The sequence below is a fragment of the Leucopleurus acutus genome (genome assembly GCF_964270905.1).
Source record: "Leucopleurus acutus genome assembly, chromosome: 8".
In the NCBI taxonomy this organism is placed as follows: Eukaryota; Metazoa; Chordata; class Mammalia; order Artiodactyla; family Delphinidae; genus Leucopleurus; species Leucopleurus acutus.
The window spans coordinates 3,368,370-3,394,815 of record NC_139151.1 but is presented as its reverse complement, the minus strand read 5'-3'; the positions used below and the strand labels follow the sequence as shown (position 1 = coordinate 3,394,815).

Below are 26,446 nucleotides of genomic sequence, written 5' to 3'. Positions count from 1 at the left end.
CAACAGATATTTATTGAGTGCTTATTTTGTGCTCAATATGACATATAAAGGCACATGAGAAACATAGGTATGGACCTTGCCTTTCTGGGAGTTACCATCTACTGAGCAATGTAATGAGCATGTAGATCTGAGAAGGCCACGTGTATGATAGATTGTGTGAGCCATTATTTGTTGAGTTTCTACTCCATACCAGGCAATGCGTTTACATGCATACTTCCGTTTAATCTTCCCATTAACCCCATGCAGGAGGAAAATTTATTTCCGGTCCAGGCGAGTAAAGTGAAACTCGGTGAGGTCGGGTGCCTTGTTGAAAGGCAGCAGAACAGAGCCGGCACTTGGGTTCCAGCCGCGCGACTTCAGGGCCTGGCTCTTTCCTCCTCCCTGCCCTCCACCAGCAGTGTGGACTCACGGGGCACCATGGACACAGCCGAGGTTTCCTCTGGTCCTTTCCCGTCTATCATAAGCTCTCCTTCTGCTTCTACCGAGGCGTGATCGGCCTTGGCCTTATTTTCATGACTAAGAGAGATTCCATAGCACACACCCCATTTTCCATGTGAAGCAAAAACAGTAGTGGTTGAGAGACGTGAGGCCGGTGTGGATCGTGTGAGTTCAGTGTTTGTGTCTCTAGGTAACCCAAGCCAATTTCATACATAGTGACACGAGCTTAGATTCCAACAGGGTCAAAGTTAGCAACCCCACCGGGTCAGCCTGCTCCTCCAGCAAAGAGCTCAGGGGACAGGTGGTTTTTGCTGAGTTTTCCGCAGGCCGGTGATGAAGCATCCTGGTTTGTCTGTTGGTTTCCCACAGAAGCAGACCTGGAAGATGCACAGGCCAACTCCGTGGAGCTGGGTGTCAGTACTTCCGAACCAACCACCTGTGATGCTTTGCTGTGAAGCTTGAGGGGAGGGGCCGGGCACAAGCCAAACCCTCAGAGAAACAAAACTTAGGGGGCAGCTGGACCGCGGGACCATTTCTGAGCGATAAGAGGAGATTGTGATCAGGAGCAAAAAAGGGCAGAAACACTTACTTCTCTGTAGGCTCAAATGTTGCTGGAGATGTGTTGCTTTTCAAAGGCAGTTAAAGGGCCGTTTGAGAGAAGGGATGGTTGGAGTACTCACTGTTCTGGTCCATTAGAGTCCTCAGATCTTCAGGCAGGTGCGTTTAAGAAAGGCCAAGCCGGAATTGTTCCCTCTTTCTTCAAGAATCCTTCTCTTTATTTCAGCACCCTCCTTGTCTGTCTTTAGAAGGTGCCAAGCAGATACTTCTGCTTTATTTTTCTTCCAATTTCCAGGTTCCTCTTTCTCTCTCTGTCTCTGTCTCTTTTTCTCCTTTCCTCTAAAATCCAAAAGTAGCTCGAGGCCCCGAATCCACACTTCCATGTTTTATCTCTGCCGCACTCATCCTGGCCTTGCTTAATCGTTTTTTTTTTTTGCTACTCCTCTATGTACAAATGCAGCAACTGTAATGAAGCCACTGTTCATCAGCAGGAGATGAAGGGCACAGAGGCTGCATTCTTAGAGCTTCGCACAATCGGCGCAGCTGCAGAACATTTCAGGTGTGTCGGTTCTCTCCACCGCGCACTGTGCTCAGGTGCGTGTTCCGGCGTGGCTGCACGGGGATGGTCCCATTCTGGTCAGCCACACCTGAGGCTTCTCATCGTCATAGAGAATGCACTGATGATCTGTGCAGGCTGGATGTCCTTGACGGCCTGTGTTCAAACAGGCCTGTTCTCTGTAAGAAGAAGCTTCTCCACGGAAGGGAGCAGGGTGCAGACAGACAGACTGAGAAGGACACTCGCTCCGCAGTGAAATGGTAAACAAGCCCGTCCCTCCCAGGCACTCTCTCTCTGTCTGGATTCTGTCAGCATGTTGCATAGGCCAGGCTGTGGGCTGTCCATGGGGACCACACACAGGAGGGGAGAGCCGCCAGCCCTGTGGGAGGGGAGGATCGCTTACAGATACAGGGAACGTTGATGGCCCCTGGCTCGAGTGTGGATGCAAGTGAGGTCAGGCACTGAGGCTCTGAGAGGAGACGCGTTTGGAGTTTGGCGAGTTCCAGGGCTCAGTCCAGAAGCCCTGTGTGTGCAGAGGTTTCTCCTCTGTTCTTTGCATACGTGGTGGGACAGACGGAGGAGAGAGGATGCTCAGGGTGGGTGCCTAGTGCATCTCGAGACTGTGGGGGGAAGGGGTGGAGATCTTCAGGGTTGGGCCAGGGCATCTCCAATCCTTTCTGACTCTCCACTTCTCTCCCTGGCCTGCCTTAGGCTGACCTTTGACTCTTTCCTCAGTGGCAAGTGGCCATGTCTTGTTACACTTATCTGGATTAGTTAGGGAGGGCTGAGTTTGAAACCTCGCTCACTTCCAGTTAATCCTATAGTTGATCCCCTTCCTGAGGGAGCTGAAATAGCATGAAATGCATGTGTTTTAGGAGTAATTCTGTGGAAGTGAACTAAGGGCTCTCTCTGGAAAAAGGGAACCTGTTGACTGAATTTCCCACCTGGTCTCCCCGCCAACTCCCCACTAACCAAAGCATCAACTCTGCCTGAGAGTGCAGTATGCTCACGTCCACTTTTTTTTTTTAATACTTGGAGAATTGTCTCCTGTGTATCGTTCTGTAAATGAGATGGATAGATGAGGGCAGGTATGAGGAGGTGGCAGGAGTTGGCCACCAAGTTACCTTTGTGATTCATCTCTCAGAAGCCACATTAATTCCGTGGAGACACAGCAAGACTGATACCCAGCAATGACAGTTTGGACCTCTAATCATGACCTTCGATGTGCCCCAAACCAGGGCGGAAGCTATGCCAGCTTTTCAGTGTCGTATATCACAGGGGCCGCATAACTGTGCTGAAATTGGCTGTGTCGGAGCACGAGTGCTTCTGCAAATGAACATCTTTGGCCCTGCGAGTGTGGTGCAGTGTGGTGAGACCACTTCCGTTTCATTCAATTTCCAATCATTAGACACTCACAAGGAAGCCCAGGACGGTCCTCTCGTGTTCACCGAGAGGCTGTGAAATGCCCCCATTGTGGGCATCAGAAACAATTATTCAAGCAGTTTAGAGGTTGTTGATCAGCATTTCCTGCCCCACTGCCACTCACCTGGTGTTTGGTCAAATTTCAGCTGCTGGAGGACAAAATAAATGGGACTCTGCTTCCGGCTTCCCAGGGCACATTGGTTGCAAGAAAGTTCTCTCCGGTAAAGTAGTGGAAAAGTGTTTCAAATGAGAGTCACTTCCTAGTGCCCACTTGCGCTGCGGCTCTCGTGTCACCAGAAACCAGTGAAATGTCTAAATTAATGGTTCTCAAACTGGGGTCCCCAGACCAGGTAGTGGCCCAGCAATCTGTACTTTGTCAGGACTTACAGATAGTTGAATTTAAATGTTGTAGGGACTTTTGGGAAGCCCTGGATAAGGACATTTAAGATCACTGACTTTGGGGGAAAATAAGCAAACAAACAAAAACTGGGTTTGAATCTTGGTTCTGCAGGGTGATCTTAGTTCATTTGGATAATATTTCTTAGACTCAGTTAACCTCATCTGTAAATTGGCCGTAATAGGTGAATGCAACCAAGTTGTTTTAAGATGATAAAATAGCACATACCATAGACTCACAGGATACCTAGCATATAGTAATATGAAACATCAGTTGTGAATATGAATTTCACCAATTCCTCCCCTTGGATCCAAGCAAAATTCAGAGCAGTGACTGCCCTTAAAGTCATGAATATGAATGACATCCCAGGTACATTGCTAGCAAAGCGAGCTGTGGAGTGTGTTGTTCTCAAGGGGGTTCACACCATGGTGGCTCACATCCACATTTCAGTGAGGTAGCCTGAGAGGACGAGCATCAGGTGTGCAAGGCAAGTACAGCATCAGGGAGGCCCAGCTTCCTGCATCAGCTGCTCTTCCCTACCTCTTGCTCAGTCTCATGGTATGTTCAGGATATTGTTATCACAGCCGACAGCAAGTCTTGGAGTTCACTCTAGACCAGTCCAGACCACGTGTGCATCCTGGTTACTGGAGAGCTTATGAAAATGCAGATTCGTTCATTATATCTGAGATGGGGCCCGAGTCTGTGTTTCAAACAAGCTCCCCAGCGATGACGACCTGCTGGTTTTCTGGTCACACTTTCACATAGTGAAGGGCTAGCTCAGTGCTTCTCAAACCCTCACGTGCATACAGTTCCCTCTAGCTTTATGCTGCTTAAGTGATGGTCTGGGGGCCATCGGCATTGTCATCTCCTGGGAGCTTATGAAAAATGCAGACTCTCAGGCCCCACCCCAGACCTTCCAAATCAGAATGCGTATTTAAGTAAGATCCCGAAGAGAGTTACAAGCACAGAAATGTGGGACATCCCTTCAGGGTGTGTGTTTATTCGCACAGGACCCTGCACTTGTTAAATGCCCTGCTCTCACCATCTTGAAATTCTTAATAGTCCTTGAGCAAAGGACTCTGCCTTTGCGTTTTGCACTGAGATCCACAAGGTATGCGGCTGGTCCTGGATACCCTGCTGTATACCCCAGTGCTTTTCAAACTGTGGTGGGTGTCTGACCCAGCTGGGGTACTGTTAGAGATTCATGTTTCTGAGTTCCCAAAGATTCTGAATCAGTAGGACAAGAAAATCGGTACAAAATCACCTCCTGTGATTTTGATGCAAGTGGTCCACGCCCGCTTTCAGAAATACTCCCCTGGTCAGGTTTCCCATCATTTCTATCCTTTGTTGTCCAAAAAACACAGTAAGCAGCGCAAAGCAAGCTGGACAGCTGAGCAGAGGTGTTTCTGGTTGAGCAGTTTTCCCTACAGGGCCTCTCACCAAGCCCTTCTGCCTGTGCCTGAGAGGCCCGGCAATGATCGTGTGACATTTACACAAGTACGAGTGGAAAGGATGCACAGCGCTGGAGAGCACGTCTCGAGAGGGACTGCCTGGGGAAGCTGCTGTACTCAGCAGCAGTTCTCAGGCTTTTTATGGTCACAGACAATTATGAGAATTCAGCGGAAGCAACCGTCCCTGAAAAATTCACCTTTGCACATCCTGAGGACCAGGACCAGGACTTAGAACCTGGCTGAGGGGTCTGACTCTCCATCACTCCCTAGCTCCCTATCCTGAGGCAAGTCACCAGACCATTTCCGACCCTGGAGGCCTGATCTTTAAAGTGGAGAATGGGTGGGCAAGATCATCTATCTCACCGATTTGCTGCAAGAATCACATGACACAGGGTGGATGTAAAAGTACCTGGTACCCTGCAAAAGCATGATTACGTTGGAGGCAACACTGTACCTACCGTGGCTGAGTTGCTATTTCCAGCATTCTAGCCAGGATCAGGACACTGTGTCTGTGAATTTAGCCTCAGGCCGTAAAACATACTCGCTGTGGCTAGAGAGGGAAATGAATGCAGACAGATTTGATGAGGATTTGGCCAGAGTAGCTGGGAAATTTGAAAGTGTAGGAAAAGAGAAGGGAGCTTCCACAATTTGGGGACTCCAGATGCAAAAATAAAAGAAAGAAAGTCTATTTTTACATGTACGAACCATTTTGAGATTTTGGAAAATGCCTTTAGTCTAGCAGTAATTGAACATTTCTGCCCCTGGGTATAATGAGGAGAAATAGCAATGGTGGTGGGTCCATATTTAGTTTTGACTTCAAAAGCCTTCTGTTGGAATCCGCTATTCTGAGATGGGAGAAAGAGTGTTTAGTAGTTAAAAGCTGGGTTTCTGATCTAGCGCACGTTATCTGTGCCATTTGCCAGAAGCGTTCAGTGTCTCTGTTCTTCAATTCTTTTTACCAATAGAACCTTCCTCACAGGGTTGTTTTGAGTATTGGGCAACTTAGTACACCCAGAACATCTTGAAGGCAATGTGAGGGATTATCATATGCACATCATGGAAATCCCAGGGCGGGGGGAGGATGGGGGTAGTCCCAGGGCCCAGCCATTCCCAGGAGGGATGATGGTTCCAGGCCATAACTAGTGAATAGTTAGGGGTATTGAGATAGTCCTGTGCTCAGGGGTTTTCAGAAGCACAGAATCACTCAGGACCTGGAAGTCTGAAACAGCCCATGTTCTGAGGCTGCAGTTCTGCAAGACCTCTGACGCTGAGTTCCAGAAAGTTCCACCCAGGCCACAGCAAACAGGAGGTGTGCGTGTACACGTTGGGGGCAGGGGGCGAAGACAAGGCAAGGTGACCAGGCATCTCAGCCTTGCCAAGAAGACCCTGATGGCTCCCGTTTCTCTGCGGTCCCCTGACTTACCTGTCTGGTCCTCCCTCCAGGTGCACGATTGACAACCGGGTCACCCGGGTGGCCTGGCTGAACCGCAGCACCATCCTCTACGCCGGGAACGACAAGTGGTGTCTGGACCCCCGCGTGGTCCTCCTGAGCAACACCCAGACCCAGTACAGCATCGAGATCCAGAACGTGGACGTGTACGACGAGGGCCCGTACACCTGCTCCGTGCAGACAGACAACCACCCCAAGACCTCCCGGGTGCACCTCATCGTGCAAGGTAGGTGGCCTGGGGGCAGCCGGTGCAGGGGCGGCTGAGAGAGCCTGTATCCAGCACTTTCACTGTGATTCTCAACTGAGATGAGTCTGTCTGTTCCATCTGGCCAGGACAATTTCCTAATTTTCGCTTTGCCATCTGATGCTAAAATTTCAAATCATTTTCCCATTGAATAGGACTAGGGTTTGTTTTTTTGTTTGTTCTTTGCTTTTGTTCCAATAATACATTTTCTCAGAAAATTAGCTCCTGATTATTGCTTTCCTTGGCTTTTTTCTCCTCTACGTTTTTTTAAGGTTCCATCCACTGCTAAGCTTGCTTTATTTTAAGACCAGCATTTTAGCTCTCTGGCACTGCGCATATGCCATCCCTCACACAGCCTTCAAAGAAGGCAGAGCCCACTGCAGATGCTCTAAACACCTAGCTGGGACATGGCCGTCACAGCCACCCCTGTGGTTTCCAGCTTGTTGGCTTCTTCTCTCACCACCCAGCCCTGGGTTTCTGATGCCACATCTCGCCTTTAATGCCTGTGTCTGATATCCTCTGTGTTTTCGTTGCACCCCATTCCCCTCCCCTTCCTCTGAGCCTCTCACACCCACCCCCAGCTTTTGAGGTCTGTGTTTTGGCATCTCTTGCTTCCGCTGTCTCCATGCTTCCCAGGCCCTTCTCTGCTTCCCCATAAGCAGAGCAGGTGCCGGGCGTTCAGACAACACGCAGCCGTGCAGGCGGATTCTCAGACAGGGAGCAGTGCTCGGAATCAGACTCGGCCACTTTCTGGCTGTGGGACCCCAGGTTTCCAACTGTGACTCAGAGTTTCTTTTTGTAAAATGGAGTCAACGTTGCGAGGGTCAGTGGAGGGGATTATATTTTCCATGTACTGATGTGTAAACATTCAGGAGAGGGCCTGGCACACAGAGGTGCTGGTTAAGTGTTAGCTAGTTTTTAAAAAATACAGCTGCTGTTTTTTTAAACTTTTTAAAAACACATATATATGGAATCTAAAAAAAAAGAAAAAGAAAAAGAAAAAAAATGATCAGAAGAACCTAGGGGCAGGACAGGAATAAAAGCGCAGATGTAGGGAATGAACTTGAGGACACGGGGAGGGGGAAGGGTAAGCTGGGACAAAGTGAGAGAGAGGCATGGACATACACACACTACCAAACGTAAAATAGCTAGCTAGTGGGAAGCAGCCGCATAGCACAGGGGGATCAGCTCCGTGCTTTGTGACCCCCTAGAGGGCTGGGATAGGGAGGGCGGGAGGGAGACGCAAGAGGGAGGAGATATGGGGATATATGCGTACATGTAGCTGATTCACTTTGTTATAAAGCAGAAACTAACACACCATTGTAAAGCAATTATACTCCAATAAAGATGTTAAAAAAACAAAACAAACAAACAAAAAAAACAGTATTTAACTGTGCACCACAACCTTGCTCCTTTACCTCAGAGGGGAAGCCCCCGAGCAATGGCGCCAGATCCTCTGCTGGTCTTTTCTCCAGCTCTCATTCCCAGCTCTCTTCATCCCCCTGAATGGCAGGTCCACAGCAGTAAGCTCCAGGTCCAGAGGCTCCTCCAGCCTCCTCTCCCCTCCTTTCCAGCTGCTCAGAGGAAAGGGGAGAGCTGTGGATGGTAGGGGAGAGCGACAAGGAGCAGGGAAGGGAGAGAAGGGAGGGGAGCTGGGAGAAGACAGGACAGAGGGCAGCTTGGGTCAGGGTCCCGACTGTGAAGGGCGAGGTCGGTGGGCAGTGGTGGGAAGAGGCTGGAGGGAGACCCACACAGGCTCCGGCGGCTGAGGGATGAGGCCAGTGGGGTGGGGGCCCCCCATGCTATGACACAGCTTGGTCACACCAAGTTGTTTTTATTTTATGTTATTTTTCCCTCTTTCTTTCTAAAAGGAAATGATGATGGTTGTTTCCTCTGTTGGTTCTATATATGAAAATCTTCAAACTGCTGGATACAAACAGCATTTTTTAAAGGAAATGGAATTGCATAGACAGTATCAGAATGTATCACAAACAGCAGAGTAGGTATTGTTGCATGAGATGGCGTTGGTGGGCGAAAGTTTTATTATTGGCCAGAAAAAGACTGAGAGTCACACTGTTCTGTGAGGGAGTTTGATGGTTGCCCCAGTGACCCAGTCGGTAGCACCAGGGGGCACGTTTGCAGCCACGCCCCGTGCCCCCCCCCACCCCATTCCCTCCCCCCAGTGCACACACTTACTGCTGAGAGTGCCTGACAACGACAGACAGACCTTAGGAACTCTACACCGTCACAGACGCTTGCCTCAGGAAGCAGGACCTTTATGGAACTGGAAAATGGAAGGAGTCGTGAAAAACTCCGAAGCCTCCTTGAAAACAAGGATCATGTTTGCGTCATTGTTTTTCCTTAAGGTCCCCTCCCCTTCCTCGCTCACACCCATACACTCCTGCCCTGAGCACCCGGAAAGTGCCTCGCACAAAGTGCACTTTAATAAATGCCCCTTGAGGCAAATGGCTGGGTTATAGCCCCAAGGACTTACACAGGCTCAAAGAGGGAAGGTTGAGAGTGTGTGGCGGGGGCAGGGCGTGGAGGATGGGGTCTGCATCAATCCTCACTCGTCTCCATGGGGATGGAAAGTGTCTAATCCCAGCTAGGCGTTTACACCTGTGGCTTGGCAAGGTGGCCTCTGAGCATGACATACCACCTCAAGTATCAGAATCTCATCTTGGGCTAATTTTCAAATGCTGATGGGTGTATTGATCTGGAAACAAGCTGGGTTAAAAAAGATTCTGGTCTTGTCCACAGACTCAGCCTGAGCTAATCTGCGGTCGATATGCCTGGACCGGGCATTATTGACACTTTAATGAACAGAGGACCATGGTTTCTCGGAGCCAACCTGTCCCTCCTCTTAAAAGCAATCAGACAAACTAAATAGAGCCAGGCTCCCCTGTTTCTGCATTGGAAAGAGGATACATCACCATCCAGGACTTAAAAAAAAAAAAAAAAAAGAAAGAAATGTATTTATCTTGGAATCATTTATTGTACTGAACGTAAACCTTAATTCCCAGCAGAATCGGACTGCTGGATTCTGTAGACATCCCTGTTCAGCCCTTTGCAGCACGGTGTTGGAATGGAAGACGTCTTAACTTTTCAAAATGGTATTACCGTCATTAAACACATACTCACAGACAGACACACACATGATAGCAGCAGCAGAAAATAACGAAACTCATATTTCCACCCATGAGTGTGTGTATTTGTGTACGTGTCGTCAGCTTCATACATAAATAAACGCACACAGAAGGAAAGTAATATTATTTTCACAGAATTACGTGAGCTTACTGAAGTCTGAGATTATATTTTCCCCCTTTCTAGCAAATACCCCTACTGCCCCGCTTGTTCTTTGTACTGGGTCTTCTCTCTGCTTGCGGTGCTGTGTGTTTAACTCCTGCTGAGACCTGGTGCCGCCCGTGCACCTGCCTAAGTACCGGCCCCTCAGCCCTCTGTGCCTGCCCCACCCTCGCCTTCATTCATTCACACATAAATCGCCACTGAGAAACAACTCCGCTTCCCAGCACCCTGGCCAAGCACTCAGCACGTGAAGATGAACGAAATGCTGCCCCTCAAGTATTAGTTGCCATTCGTGGGGGGAAGATGGACTTGTATGCCATTTGCCCAGGTCCTCCCCAGGAATTTAGGTTCTGGGAGTGTAGCTGTTGTCTAAATCCTTCCGGAGCACCGAGTGCCTCCAAACCCTTGGGTCCTCTCACCCCCCCACCTGGTGTTTGGTCAGACATTTTAATAGAGAGTTCAGGATGACCTATACAGAGACCAGGCTGGTCCGCTTACGCGGCAGCCACATTTCCCGTGGGCTCCTGGGCACTGGCCCGTCCTCTGGCTCAAGCTTGGGCCTCAGGGCTGGGCCTTCCTTGGCCTGGGTGTTCTGGAGCTTAGCTCTTAGCGCATCTTCAGCCCTTGCAACCCTCAAGGCAAGCCTTTCACTGGTGGCAAGTTCTAGATTTGTGCTTCGCTCCCTAGGATATTTTAAAAATCTGTTGATAGCACATCGTGTCCTCATAGTAAAGGAAAAGGGAAATAGGGGATGCTTGGTTCCTTTTTTGTTCGTGGGTCCATCTCTTCTCTTCTCACTACCTGTTGCCGTTGTGTTGTATGTTGTATTTTCCCTGTATCTTTTTTTAGGAAGATCGCTCTGGGGCTACCTAAATTCTCCCAAATCTTTCCCGTGCTGTTGGGGGCGGGTGGTCTCCAAAGGTCTCGGCAGGACTGGTGAAGTGGCTGGAGTGGGGACAGTGGTCAGGCAGGCCTGGGCTCCAGAGAGAAGCCCCGAGGTGGAAGGCACAGGGGTGGAGAAGCGGCTCTGGAGTCGAGCCGTGGAGAGGAGGGGAGAGTGCGAAACCCCAGAGGACTCAGGCTGCATGGCCAGGGCTGTAAGACCAGCCTGCAGGACAAGGCTGGCGGCGCTTCTGATTCACACCGTCCAGGGGCAGCGTCTGGGCAGGAGCGGGCTCAGGGCTGCAGACAGAGCCCGGGCAGTCACGTGGGGCGAGTGCCAGAGGCAGGTCAGGAGCAAGGGGCGGCCTCAGGAGGACAGCGGACCTGGAGCCAGTGTGGGAGGGAAGTGAGGGACAGGACATCTGAGCTAAGCAGCTGCTCAGCACAGTGGCTATTTAAAGTTAAATGTAAACTAGCTAAAACCAAATACAATTTGCCATTTACTCCTTCAGTCACACCAGCCACATTTCAGGTGCTACAGCAGCCGCTGGGGACTGGTGGCTCCTGTGTTGGGCCGTGCGGATAGAATATCCCCGGAGGCCTTGAACTGCCGGCTGGGCGGCAGGTGCTGAAACAAGAATGGGCATCATTGACTTCGAAGGCCGGCTGTGGGGTGGAAAGGGGGATGGGATTTTGGAGAGAAGATGGAAATTAGAAAAGATGGTGGTGCTTTAAAAACAAGAGAGAAGTGAGACTTCCCTGGTGGTTCAGTGGTCAAGCCTTCGCCTTCCAATGCAGGGGGTGGGGGTTCCATTCCTGGTCGGGGGAGCTAAGATCCCACATGCCTCGGGGCCAAAAAACCGAAACATAAAACAGAAGCAATATTGTAACAAATTCAATAAAGACTTTAAAAATGGTCCACATCAAAAAATCTTTAAAAAGAGAAAAACAGGAGAGACTTGTTGAAAAAGATGGAGGCCTGGAGTTCCTCTGATAGCTACACAGAGTAGGACATCCGGAGTCCGAAGCTGTGTCCCAAGGAGCAGAGGCAGAACCTGGGGACTGGATAAGTGGGCAGATGCAGGAGGTACATCCACCAGGACATCGAGACTCTGGCTCGGAGCCGGGGGAGGGGGACGCTCATCGCATCTGAAGTGCCCTGTGGTGAAGCCGCAGGCAGCGGCAGGGGGCGGGGAAGTGGGGAGGTGTTCAGATGCTTGGACTTCGTGATTTTCTGATGCCTTGAATTCTCCATTCAAAATGTGTTTGTGAAAAGTAAGAAATACCACCCGGGGGTTTGCATGCCCACTTAGGCAGCCAGAGTGAGGGCGACCCACCTCCGATTTATGAAAATCTGGGTCTAGCGCTTTCCACCTCTGTGACCTCAGGGTGCCCTGCTGTATGGGTGTAATTAATAAGAGGCTGCTTCTCCAGTTCAGCTGCGTATGTATTTTAATCCTTTCCCCTTCTTGATCCTGCTGCCAAACCAGGCTTCTCTGCATATGGAAAAGCTCTACCCCGTCTCCATTGTTTCTTGGAAGAGGCCCCATCCTGGAAAGCTGAGTGAATAAAAATGCTTGGTGGGACTGAATTGTTTGCCAGATTCAGGACAGTACGGAAGACATCCCCAAAGCCCTAACTGTATTTGTAAAAGCCCTTATGTGGCAGTGCAGGAAAACTGCCCTGGTGGTCTTCAGGGACGTTAGGGAATGCTCTCCTTATCAGCATGCAGAGCCCGACCTGGCAGGTCTGCTGCTATACCTGCTGGGCTTCAGTGTCACTTAGAGACCTACCTGCGTGACAGAGGAAGGTAGAATGCAGTGCTTATAAAGATGGGGGTATTGGTGTAAAAATAACACTAATAAAAGCTTTGGGCCCTGTATCAGTTTTCTAGACTCTATTTAGGTCTCTCTTTTGTCATTGGAGCATCTAATTACCCCCTCCCTTTTGTTTGGTCGAAATGAATTTTCCTATTTCTTCCTGGGCAGAATTAATCTGAAAATCCCTGCTATGGTTTGATAGTTAATTACCTGCCTTTTGGAGTCAAACAGCTCTGAAGCTCACGTGAAGGGGGTCCCCCGCTAATGTCTGTGGAATAAGACAGGGATGAGAGGAGGAAGCCAGGATGTGGCCGTCCATTTCCCGGGCTGGTGGGATCCCGGAGAGAAAGGGACCAGGCCGGGGAATAGCCAGCACCAGCAGGTGACTTGCAAACAACAGAGCTTTGGTGGTACCAGCCCTGCATTTACCTGGTATCGTCTCCCTGCTCAGAACCCTCCCCTCATACCCGCCTGATATGTAGAATCGTGTTGCTTTCTAATCCTGAATAATTAATTGACCTTGTCAAGCCAACCTCATTATTATGATTAAGAGAACAGGAACAATAACTTTTAATTTCTAGATACCTACGCCCCATAGACCCTCCCCACCCAGAACCTGAACAAAAGGGAATTTGAAAAACAACAGATCAAAGGCAATAATGTGCTCTAATCCTTACACTGAAAGCAAAGACTTCTGTCTCTCAGACAGCCACATCCCCCGCTGAAAGCAGCCTGCCCCCTGGCCCTGCGAGGCTCCCGTGGAGCTGAAGAGACCTTTGCACCATCTAATTTCCATTCGGGCTACATCTCGCTGAGTCCATAGTAGAGGAAGCACCACCGTCCAGCCCTGAGTCCACAGAAGTCACCTTTTGAGCACATCTGCATTCTTCAGCTGCCAGTGGCCTTGTGTGACAGTAGGTCACATCTGCCATCCCAAACTGCTCTCCAAACCATCTAACCTCTTCCTTCCCCCGTTCAAGATATAAATCAAAATGCACGTTGGGCCTGGTCGTAAGACTGTACCTCTGAATTCGGCAGAACTTTCAAAAAGTCAGGCAATGAAATTCCACCACAAAATGAAAGTGTTCCTCAAAGCACCCTGGAGAATGACAAGGAAGTAGGGCATTTTACCTGAAATTGGTTTACAGAATTTCGACAGCATGCAAATGAGGCAACTCAGTTTTACCTGCTGAGTTTTTTAATTTTTTGATGCAGTTATGGGCCATGGAGAGGCAAAAATTCTTCGTGAGTTTACTCAATCTCAGTAAACCCCCGGAACGTCATCCATCTGTTACCAAGTAGGGTAGAGTCTATGATCCTAAAGAAATCTGAGAAAATAGCTGTAGTAAAATCTATACAGGCTTAACAATGGCATTTTCTGTGCCCTCTGGTGTCGCTGGGGAGGACCTTTCTGTTTCCTAGGCAGTTGGGAGAACTCGGCACCTGCCTGCTGGTGCTTCCTGGTCAGTACAGTAGGTAATAACAGGTCCCCTGTCCTATCCTCCACACCACGCAGAGCTCTAGGGAAGCAGGAAGCCCGGGTGACCCTATTGCTTCACAGCAAGCCTTATGGGAGTCAGGCAGCATCCCTCCAGGTAAGCAGTTAGGGCTCCCAAGGGGGGAGGTCTTTAAGCAACCACAGAATTCTTGTCCCTTAGGTGGTTTTCTCCAGGGCGTCTGTGCTGCCTCAGATTCCAATACCAGAGGGCTGAGAAAAGCAGCTCTGACTCCTCCTGGGTCATATGTAGCCCTGTAGCCTCCAAATAAGATGTGTTGTCATTTTCTACTGGGGGAAGGGCAAACATGGGATTCTGAGTAAGCGGCCCTTCCTAATGCATTCCCTTAGATTTCTATTCCCGTATCACAGGCTCCCCGTGGCTTACTCAAATTGAACTTGAAGCAGATATTTTTAACGAAGGATTGTATGAGGTGTCTTTATGGTTTTGTGATCCATTGGATCTGGCTCATGACTATATTCCTAAAGATTCTGGGTGTCATCCCTATAAGGGTGTGTATAAAGTGACATCAAGGACAGCATCATTGATTTGCAGGCCATGACTTTTGCAATCGACTCAAAAACGTCTAAACCCTCCCTCTTCTTCTTGCCAAATTGAAACGTCTAGCTTCTTACGGCGTGGGGAGACGTTGGTGACCAAGTCCCTTAGTCCATCTGTTGTCACATGAGGATTGTCAGCTGTCATCTTTCAATTCCATTTAAGGGTATTTGGAAGCCAGGCCCTGGGGACCCACACGCGTTCAGAGTCCCCGCCCTGTCTAGCAGAGGAGACTGCTGTATTATTTGTTAATAACCCTCTTAGAGGATAACAGGGGTTAGGAATTAGGATGTTTATGCGTAGAAATGCCATGAATACACCGAAAGGGAAGAACTGATTTCATCTGCAAGATCAGGCAAAACTACAAGCTTGTGTTTCTCCAGGGTCTTCAGAGGTGAGCAGGATTTTCCAGGGGATCTGGAGAGAAGCGTCCTAGCACTGGCGTGCACAAAGCTGGAAAGCCTGGAAATGTCTGACATGGAGGAGGAAGAGTGAGGATGATACGAGGTCCTAGGGCAGGGCACTAATGATGATATTCCCTCGGTGTAGTTAAGGTGCCTTTCTTGGTACACTAGCAAACGGAGCCGTCGGCACTGGGGTGCTTAGCTCTGTCATAGTGATGATTGTGCCAGAGAGGTTGAGGATGCTGCCAAAGGTAAATGAGAACCGCAGGAAGGGGTCTGCAGCCCCTCGGGTCCGCCAGACCCGCCCACCGCTGGCAGCCACCTCTCACTGGTACCCAGGAGCCGTTGGGTAGAGACCTGGTGTTTCGGATGTCTCCAGGCCAACTTAGGGTAGACGGTGTCACCCCTTGGAGTATATCTTAAGATTTCTATTCCTGTTGAGCGTTGTCTGTGATAATTTAGTGTCTGGTGTTGGTAAGAAATCTAATTGGCTTTTGCTGGAGTTCGGCTCAGTGGAGAACGCCTCCTGGAGATGTTGGAACAAGATGTTTTTTCTCTTGAGAGATCTTCATTTCATGTTATTTGAGAAAAAAAAAAAAACTATTGATTTAAAATTAGGGCAGTTTAATTTGGTGGCGTGTTCTCTTTACGTCTCAATTATACATTCACGTCTTTGTGGCGAAGTCAGCTGGTGGGGGGATTAAGAATTCAAAATAGAGGATGTTCACTTGGCAAATAGTGCTTTCTACTGTGGTTAATTGAACCCAGTGTTGGCTCCTTTGGGGATAGAACAGCTTAGCAGAAAGCAGTAAATTTCAGGATTTAGGAGTCCCGGATTCCGGTCTGAATCTTGACACAAGTACCTGGAAAAATGACCTACTTCTGTAATCTATTTCAGATTAGACACACGTTAGAGAAATGTTTTGATGTGTCACCCAATCTGATTTGGAGGAAGGTACCAAACAGAAGGAAGCCGAACATCGCTAGAAAGTAACGTCCTTCATCTGTGTAATTGTTTATCAGCATAAAGGTTTCCAGCCTCTTCCTTCCCTTTTCCAGGCTCTTCCTTCCCTGTGTCTTACGTGGGCTACTTTAAACAGTCCCGGTCCTCTGTACCAAGAACGCGTACGCGTCCTGTTGCGGATTTGGGTCTCCATTCCCAGGAGGCTGTCTGGGTTGCATCCCCCTTTCCCATCCTGCTCCCCTCCTTTGCACTCTGTGTGCCTGGTTTTCTGACCTCTGACCTGCTGACGTTCCCCTGCTCTCTTGCCATCACCCCCTTTGCTCTTATAATTCCGCGGGTCTGGTTTATGGAGGTCTTAGACTGCTATCGTGCCTGCACTTCAGAAGGGGGACTTGTGCTCACGCTGCCCCTCACTCTAAGCACCCAAGCTAGCCACGACCTTTCTCGCGACCTTGAGCTGAGGGATCAGAAAATTTGATTTTCCTTTTCCCCTTTCACTCACACGTAGACTAGCGCGTGTTGAGTACTGAAATACGAGTTGGAATAGATACAAAGATGACTGAGACCGATCTCTGTGATCAGGATATAAAATGGGGCTGAGGCAGCAATTGGGGTTTAAAGGGGGAACTGCTGGGACAGAGCTGTTCACGAGCATCCTGGGACTAAGAGGGAGATGCTCCTGCAAGCTGGGGAGCTGGCTTGGGTGTCCGGGAAGGCCAAACAGATACAAGTCTTCTGAAAATGATGGTCTGACAGTTGAGCTCTCAGCTGTTAAAATGAAAATAAAACAGCTAGTCTGCCCACACCCACTCTGCTCTCCATCACCCACACTTTCTCCACGCGCAGCCAAAGTGCTCTTTTCAAGCCTGGATTCGATGGAACCTCAAGGGCTTGACCGAGGGCTGCACCTCCCGGGACGCCTCCTCTCCAGTCCCTGTTCACCCCCACGCTCCTGCCTCACTGCTCTCATTGTATTTTACTTGACTTGTTCTTTCTGGTCGTGGAAATGACCAGAAATGGCCTTTCTCCATTCTCTGCCTTCTGCCTTGCAGCCTTTCCTCTTTCCACTCAGTTAACCCCATTTATCCTGCAAACAGTAACTTGAATGCCACGTCCTAAGGGAGCTTCCTCAGACCTCCTGTCTTACGGTAACCTCCACCCCGGCCTCCCCCAGGACTTAGAATCATGCAGCTCTCTGTATTTCTCACCACAGTTGTAATTCGGCATTTGTTTTGTGATTAGCTGATTGTGTCTGTTTTCCAAGGAGCCTGTCTGCTTTTGCATTTTATCCCCAGGGCCTAGAACTTAATAGGGGCTCCCAGGCTACTTGTTGGATCATGAATGGACCCATAAAGCTTCTTTTTTCAATCATTAAGCTAATGGACTTACTGTGTGTTGAGACTGGCTGTGCTAGGCTAAATAATGACCACCCAAAATATCAGGTCCTAATTTTCGGAACTGTGAGTGTTACCTTACATGATGACGTCTTTGCAGATGTGATTAAGTTAAGATCTGACATGGAGAGATTAACCTGGATTAACCAGGTGGGCACTAAATGTGATCACATGTATCCTCGTCAGAGGGAGGCTGGAGATTCGATACAGACACACAGAGGAGAAAGCCACGTGAAGATGGAGCAGAGAGAGACTCAGAGTTGCTCTCCTTGGCAACTGGAGTGATGTGGCCATGAGCCAGGGAGCAGCCGCCAGACGCTGGAAGAGGCAGGGAACAGATTCTCCCCTAGAGCCTCCAGAGGCGGTGCCGCCCTGCAGGTACCTCGATTTCAACACAGTGAAACTGATTTTGGACTTCCTGGTCTCCAGAACTGTGAGAGAACACATTTCTGTTGTTTTAAACTGCCGAGTTTATGGTACCTTGTTACAGCAGCCGCAGGAAAACTAATACACTGGCCTTCAACCCTGTGAATCCCTGGTGGCTGAAAGTCAGAAAAGGTTGGGATTCCAAATCTGTCAGAAGTTCAGGTTTGGCCAATGTGAGAGCTGAAGAAAGAGTCATCTTGCAGGCAGGCTGTTTATTTCTTCTTTAAAGACTCTCTTTGGACAGCCACCCTTGTCATGTAGATGTTTGGACAACATCAGCTCCTTATCCTTGGGGTACCCACAGGAGGTGACGGAATAATCCAAATGCTGAAACAGAGACTCTACTTTTTTTTTTTTTAATTTTATTTATTTATTTATGGCTGTGTTGGGTCTTCGTTTCTGTGCGAGGGCTTTCTCTAGTTGTGGCAAGCGGGGGCCACTCTTCATCGCAGTGTGCGGGCCTGTCGCTATCGCAGCCTCTCTTGTTCTCTGCGGAGCACAGGCTCCAGACGCTCAGGCTCAGTAGTTGTGGCTCACGGGCCCAGCTGCTCCGCGGCATGTGGGATCCTCCCAGACCAGGGCTCGAACCCTTGTCCCCTGCATCGGCAGGCGGACTCTCAACCACTGCGGCACCAGGGAAGCCCGACTCTACTTTCTGATGTTGAAAATAACTCCCACCAGGTTCCGGGGGTTGGAGGAGCCACATGTGACTCCAGTGGAAGGAGGCTGGTGACGTGGCCCAGCACTGGGCCTGAGATGTGGTCTGGGGACCTGGGATTAGAATGGAAGATAAAGTTGCTAAGTGTTCTCTTGTTAGCTGGGGGGGGGCCTACTCCTTGGACTTGATCACTACTATTTGTCTCACCGGTGCCTCAAACTCCAAAGGTACAAAATCAAGCTCTTGAATTCTAGCTGTCTTTGCCGATGGCCCCCAACCGTGACCCCAAACGTCTCCCTTCTGTGGGCTTCCCATCCGGTCAATGGCAACTCATTCTTCTAGTAGCTCCTGTTGCAAACCTCAGCATCGATCCGGACTCTTTTCCTTCTCCCCTACTCCTCTTCCAGCTTGAGCACTTCCTATTAGAGTTGCTGAAATTTGAAGTTTATCCAGAATCCCACCACTTCTCCCCACACGCAGTTCTACTGCCCTGTCCCAAGCCCCCATCCCTTCTCTGTTTGCCACTCACTCCCCACGCTCTGCTCTTCACACTCAGCAGGACTGGTCCTTTACAGGTTTCCTCATCCCTCTGAGCGGGCCTCCCAGTCCTTCGCCAGCTCCCTCAGCGTAGAACCCGAAGTCCTTCCTGTGGCCTGACGGGTCCTATACCGCCTGGCGTCTCTCCTCCCTCTTCTTACCCTACCTCTTCCTCTGCTTGTTCTCGGAATATGACAAAGGGGCTCCCACCTCACGGTTGTGCCCCCTCCCCTGCTGCAGCCCGTGCCGGGTGTCCCTGGGAGCAGCCCCCCATTCTGCAGGTCTCTGCCCCAAGGTCACCTTAGGGAGAGGCCTCTCTGACCACCTGTATAAGGCAGAGATCCCACCCACCTGCTCACTCTCTAGCACCTTTCTCCTTCGCTTTTCTCCGTAGCAGAGCTCACCTGTTGGCATAACATATATTCACATGTTTAGAGTCGTGGTCCGTTTCCCTCCACGAGGACACATGCTCCAGTGGGGGAAGGCAGGGACGTGGCTGCTTTGTTCACTGTTACATCCAAGTGCCTAGAACAGGGTCTGGCATGTGGTAGGCACTCAATCAATGTCTACTGAGTAAATAAATGAATGAAAACTAGGGTCTGACAGTAAATGAAAATCTTCCCTCCACTGCCTCCAATTCCAGGGTTTATTCTGTTCCCTTGCTTGCGTGTGAGAGCGTGAACTTTTCTGTTATTTCTATCAAAATGCTGTGGTCGGGAGGGAGGGAGACGCAACAGGGAAGACATATGGGAACATATGTTTATGTATGACTGATTCACTTTGTTATAAAGCAGAAACTAACACACCATTGTAAAGCAATTATACCCCAATAAAGATGTTAAAAAAAATAAAATAAAATAAAATAAACATAAAAAAAAAAAATGCTGTGGTCACCCTATTCTCAGACCAGGTGACATTAAGCTGACTTTACAGGGTGGATTTTTTTTTTTTTTTAACATCTTTATTGGAGTATAATTGCTTTACAATGGTGTGTTAGTTTCTGCTTCACAACAAAATGAATCAGTTATATATATATATACGTATGTTCCCATATCTCTTCCCGCTTGCGTCTCCCTCCCTCCCACCCTCCCTATCCCACCCCTCCAGGCGGTCACAAAGCACCGAGCGGATATCCCTGTGCTATGCGGCTGCTTCCCACTAGCTATCTCCCTTACGTTTGGTAGTGTATATATGTCCATGCCTCTCTCTCGCTTTGTCACAGCTTACCCTTCCCCCTCCCCATATCCTCAAGTCCGTTCTCCAGTAGGTCTGTGTCTTTATTCGTGTCTTACTTCTAGGTTCTTCATGACATTTTTTTCCCTTAAATTCCATATATATGTGTTAGCACACGGTATTTGTCTCTCTCTTTCTGACTTACTTCACTCTGTATGACAAACTCTAGGTCTATCCACCTCATTACAAATAGCTCAATTAGGTTTCTCTTTATGGCTGAGTAATATTCCATTGGATATATGTCCCACATCTTCTTTATCCATTCATCCGATGATGGGCACTTCGGTTGTTTACATCTCCGGGCTATCGTAAATACAGCTGCAATGAACATTTTGGTACATGACTCTTTTTGAATTATGGTTTTCTCAGGGTATATGCCCAGTAGTGGGATTGCTGGGTCATATGGTAGTTCTATTTGCAGTTTTTTAAGGAACCTCCATACTGTTCTCCACAGTGGCTGTATCAATTTACATTCCCACCAACAGTGCAAGAGGGTTCCCTTTTCTCCACACCCTCTCCAGCATTTGTTTCTAGATTTTTTGATGATGGCCATTCTGACAGCTGTGAGATGATATCTCATTGTAGTTTTGATTTGCATTTCTTTAATGATTAGTGATTTTGAGCATCCTTTCATGTGTTTGTTGGCAGTCTGTATATCTTCTTTGGAGAAATGTCTATTTAGGTCTTCTGCACATTTTTGGATTGGGTTGTTTGTTTTTTTGTTATTAAGCTGCATGAGCTGCTTATAAATTTGGGAGATTAATCCTTTGTCGGTTGCTTCATTTGCAAATATTTTCTGCCATTCTGAGGGTTGTCTTTTGGTCTTGTTTATAGTTTCCTTTGCTGTGCAAAAGCTTTGAAGTTTCATTAGGTCCCATTTGTTTATTTTTGGTTTTATTTCCATTTCTCTAGGAGGTGGGTCAAAAAGGACCTTGCTGTGATTTATGTCATTGAGTGTCCTGCCTATGTTTTCCTCTAAGAGTTTGATAGTTTCTGGCCTTACATTTAGGTCTTTAATCCATTTTGAGCTTATTTTTGTGTATGCTGTTAGGGAGTGATCTAATATCATACTTTTACATGTACCTGTCCAGTTTTCCCAGCACCACTTATTGAAGAGGCTGTCCTTTCTCCACTGTACATTCCTGCCTCCTTTATCAAAGATAAGGTGACCATATGTGCGTGGGTTTATCTCTGGGCTTTCTATCCTGTTCCATTGATCCATCTTTCTGTTTTTGTGCCAGTACCATACTGTCTTGATTACTGTAGCTTTGTAGTATAGTCTGAAGTCTGGGAGCCTGACTCCTCCAGCTCCGTTTTTCTTTCTCAAGATTGCTTTGGCTATTCGGGGTCTTTTGTGTTTCCATACAAATTGTGAAATTTTTTGTTCTAGTTCTGTGAAAAATGCCAGTGGTAGTTTGATAGGGATTGCATTGAATCTGTAGATTGCTTTGGGTAGTAGAGTCATTTTCACAATGTTGATTCCAATCCAAGAACATGGTATATCTCTCCATCTATTTGTATCATCTTTAATTTCTTTCATAAGTGTCTTATAATTTTCTGCATACAGCTCTTTTGTCTCCTTAGGTAGGTTTATTCCTAGATATTTTATTCTTTGTGTTGCAGTGGTAAATGGGAGTGTTTTCTTAATTTCATTTTCAGATATTTCATCATTAGTGTATAGGACTTTCTGGTTGCAGGTTTTTCTCCTTCGTCACTTTCAATATGTCCTGCCACTCCCTTCTGGCTTGCAGAGTTTCTGCTGAAAGATCAGCTGTTAACCTTATGGGGATTCCCTTGTGTGTTATTTGTTGTTTTTCCCTTGCTGCTTTTAATATGTTTTCTTTGTATTTTATTTTTGACAGTTTGATTAATATGTGTCTTGGCGTATTTCTCCTTGGATTTATCCGGTATGGGACTCTCTGTGCTTCCTGGACTTGATTAGCTATTTCCTTTCCCATATTAGGGAAGTTTTCAACTATAATCTCTTCAAATATTTTCTCAGTCCCTTTCTTTTTCTCTTCTTCTTCTGGAACCCCTATAATTTGGATGTTGGTGCGTTTAAAGTTGTCCCAGAGGTCTCTGAGACTGTCCTCAGTTCTTTTCATTCTTTTTTCTTTATTCTGCTCTGCAGTAGTTATTTCCACTATTTTATCTTCCAGGTCACTTATCCGTTCTTCTGCCTCAGTTATTCTGCTATTGATCCCATCTAGAGTATTCTTCATTTCATTTATTGTGTTGTTCATCATTGTTTGTTTCATCTTTAGTTCTTCTAGGTCCTTGTTAAATGTTTCTTGCATTTTCTCTATTCTGTTTCCAAGATTTTGGATCATCTTTACTGTCATTATTCTGAATCCTTTTTCAGGTAGACTGCCTATTTCCTCTTCATTCGTTAGGTCTGGTGGGTTTTTATCTTGCTCCTTCATCTGCTGTGTGTTTTTCTGTCTTCTCATTTTGCTTATCTTACTGTGTTTGGGGTCTCCTTTTTGCAGGCTGCAGGTTCGTAGTTCCTGTTGTTTTTGGTGTCTGTCCCCAGTGGCTAAGGTTGGTTCAGTGGGTTGTGTAGGCTTCCTGGTGGAGGGGACTAGTGCTGGTGTTCTGGTGGATGAGGCTGGACCTTGTCTTTCTGGTGGGCAGGTCCACATCTGGTGGTGTGTTTTGGCATGTCTGTCGACTTATTATGATTTTGGGCAGCCTCTCTGCTAGTGGGTGGGGTTGTGTTCCTGTCTTGCTAGTTGTTTGGCATAGGATGTCCAGCACTGTAGCTTGCTGGCCGTTGAGTGAAGCTGGGTGCTGGTGTTGAGATGGAGATCTCTGGGAGATTTTTGCCGTTTGATATTATGTGTAGCTGGGAGGTCTCTTGTGGACCAGTGTCCTGAAGTTGGCTCTCCCACCTCAGAGGCACAGCAGTGACTCCTTGCTGCAGCACCAAGAGCCTTTCATCCACAGGGCTCAGAAGAAAAGGGAGAAAAAGTAGAAAGAAAGAATTAGTAGAAGTAGAAAGAAAGAAAGAAAGAAAGAAAGAAAGAAAGAAAGAAAGAAAGGAGGGAGGGAGGGAAGAAGGAGTGAAGGAGGGAAGGATGGAGGGAAGGAGGGAAGGAAGGAAAAAAAAGAAGATAAAGTAAAATAAAATGAAGTAAGATAAAATATAATAAAGTTGTTAAAATAAAAAAAAAATAATTATTAAGAGGAAAAAAACAAAAAAAACGGATGGATAGAACCCTGGGACAAATGGTGGAAGGAAAGCTATACAGACAAAACCTCACACAGAAGCATACACATACACACTCACAAAAAGAGGAAAAGAGGAAAAAATAATAAATCTTGCTCTCGAAGTCCACCTCCTCAATTTGGGATGATCCGTTGTCGATTCAGGTATTCCACAGGTGCAGGTGCATCAAGTTGATTGTGGAGCTTTAATCCGCTGCTCCTGAGGCTGCTGGGAGAGATTGCCCTTTCTCTTCTTTGTTCGCACAGCTGCCGGGCTTCAGCTTTGGATTTGGCCCCGCCTCTGCGTGTAGGTCGCCGGAGGGCGTCTGTTCTTCTCTCAGACAGGACGGGGTTAAAGGAGCCGCTGATTCGCGGGTTCTGGCTCACTCAGGCCGGGGGTGGGGGTGGGGGCGGGGGGGGAGGGAGGGGCACGGAGTGCGGGGGGGGGGGGAGGGAGGGGCACGGAGTGCGGGGGGGGGGGGAGGGAGGGGCACGGAGTGCGGGGGGGGGGGGAGGGAGGGGCACGGAGTGCGGGGGGGGGGGGGGGGAGGGAGGGGCACGGAGTGCGGGGCGGGCCTGCGGCGTCAGAGGCGGCGTGACGTTGCACGAGCCTGAGGCGCGCCGTGCGTCCTCCCGGGGAAGTTGTCCCTGGGTCCCGGGACCCTGGCAGTGGCGGGCTGCACAGGCTCCCCGGAAGGGGGGTGTGGACAGTGACCTGTGCTCGCACACAGGCTTCTTGGGGGCGGCAGCAGCAGCCTTAGCGTCTCATGCCCGTCTCTGGCGTCCGCGCTTTTAGCCGCGGCTCGCGCCCGTCTCTGGAGCTCCTTTAAGCAGCGCTCTGAATCCCCTCTCCTCGCGCACCAGGAAACAAAGAGGTAAGAAAAAGTCTCTTGCCTCTTCGGCAGCTCCTGACTTTTTCCCGGACTCCCTCCCGGCTAGCCGTGGTGTACTAACCCCCTGCAGGCTGTGTTCACGCCGCCAACCCCCGTCCTCTCCCTGCGCTCCGACCGAAGCCCGAGCCTCAGCTCCCAGCCCCGCCCGCCCCGGCGGGTGAGCAGACAAGCCCCTCGGGCTGGTGAGTGCCGGTCGGCCCTGATCCTCTGTGCGGGAATCTCCCCGCTTTGCCCTCCGCATCCCGTTGCTGTGCTCTCCTCCGCGGCTCCGAAGCTCCCCCCTCCGCCTCCCGCAGTCTCCGCCCGCGAAGGGGCTGCCTAGTGTGTGGAAACGTTTCCTCCTGCACAGCTCCCTCCCACTGGTGCAGGTCCCGTCCCTATCCTTTTGTCTCTGTTTTTCCTTTTTTCTTTTGCCCTACCCAGGTACGTGGGGGGTTTCTTGCTTTCTGGGATGTCAGGTCTTCTGCCAGCGTTCAGTAGGTGTTCTGTAGGAGTTGTTCCACGTGTAGATGTATTTCTGATGTATCTGTGGGAGGAAGGTGATCTCCGCGTCTTACTCTTTCGCCATCTTCCCGGAAGTCCTACAGGGTGGATTTTCTTATCAAGTTAAAGACGAGGACTAGTGCCCCAGACTGAAGGAACCACACTCAGAGGGAAGGGCTTGAGAGACCTCCGAACGGGTCACTCCATCCAGCGGCTGGATGGAAAGCACAGGCTGTGAGGGATGCCCACGGCCCAGAGGAGGGAGAGGACCAGCTCTCTGCCAGCCCATCAAGTCCAGATTTCGTCTTGGAAGGGATGGTGAATTTTAGGAAGGTTTTAGGCAAGAAAACGGCAGGACTTATGTTTTAGAAGGACCTTTGTCATCAGAATGGAGGATCCCCTGGAGGGGTGGTTTCTGAGGCAGGGATGCAGAGAGAGAATGTGGGCTATATCGTGTTATCCGTCGTTCCTGGTCTGGAGAGACCCCCTCTCACTGCCGTGGCCTCTCCCGTTGCAGAGCACAGGCTCCGGACACTCAGGCTCAGCGGCCATGGCTCACGGGCCCAGCCGCTCCGCAGCATGTGGGATCTTCCCGGACCGGGGCACGTACCCGTGTCCCCTGCATCGGCAGGTGGACTCTCAACCACTGCGCCACCAGGGAAGCCCGAGACCCCCTCTCTTGTTGAGCAGCTACACGTGTAGAACTTTAGGGCATCTGACTGAGGACAGAAGTTTGTGCACACAAGTAAGAGTGGGCTGGTCCCAGGTTTCCCAGATGGTCCTTTTCCCAAGAAACATGTGTTCTCCTCCATGTGGGATTTGTTAAGGTTGGAAGTAAAATGAGGTTAATGTTTACATCTTCGTAAAAGTTTCAGGTTTATATGTTTATAAATAAAGGGAAAAGAGTGTGCCAGGCTTTGTTTCGGTTTGGAAATCTGAGAGTATGGCTTTTGGATTATTGAAATAAAACCAGATCACCCAGTGGAGGTAAGATTTACAACAGGCCAGGAGAAAACGGTAATGGTTAAAATAAGACAGGATAAGGTGGAATCAAGCACCAGGAAGTCCTCTCACACAGGAGATGTTTGGAAATACGAAGAGTAGTAGGTTCAGATAATCCCAAAACATGAGATACCAGAACTGTGCATGAGACCATCCATGTCTGTTGTCTGCCTCTGAATCTCATGAGGCACTTTCTAAAATTAAAAAAAAAAAAAATGGGGAGGAGAAGAAAAAGGATGTTGATGACCTCCCAGACCGATTGAATCACCCAGGGGGAGGTATGAGTAGGGACCTTATGCAGGTGGGTTTGGGAATCACAGATCTGGGCCCAGAGGAGCTAAGGGCAAGAGGCAACAAAGTGCAATTGAGAGCATATTTATATAAAATGCTAGCTTCTGTCTGTGCTTGTTAGCGGGAGAGGCGTCCGTCAGGGGAGCAGGCTGTGCCGCGTTTCTGATTACAGTGTGGCTTTCCTCTCCCTGAGCTTGTTGCTGTTTGTTGTCCAGATGAAAACTGGGAAACAGAGACATAAAGAAGAGCTGCCCAGCTAAGTGAATCAGCACAGACTTCCTCGTGTCCCCTACTTGGTTTTAGAATAGCTTCTGAAGAGTTACTAGGTTCCGCCTTCATTGCTGTGGTCATACACTGACCCGTCTACAGCCCCTCT

At 48.9% G+C, this 26,446-nt stretch overlaps 1 protein-coding gene across 4 annotated transcripts in view; it reads left to right on the top strand.

Annotated features, from left to right (window-relative positions):
- Positions 1-26,446, top strand: part of LOC309965034 (neurotrimin) — a gene marked incomplete at its 3' end in the record, with an annotated part of 933,517 nt that overhangs the window by 741,382 nt on the left and 165,689 nt on the right. For all 4 annotated transcript variants that reach the window (XM_082844278.1, XM_082844280.1, XM_082844279.1 and 1 more), the window contains exon 3: positions 6,266-6,498. In XM_082844278.1, coding sequence (XP_082700404.1) covers positions 6,266-6,498 — 233 coding nt within the window. The remainder of the gene's footprint in view (positions 1-6,265; positions 6,499-26,446) is intronic.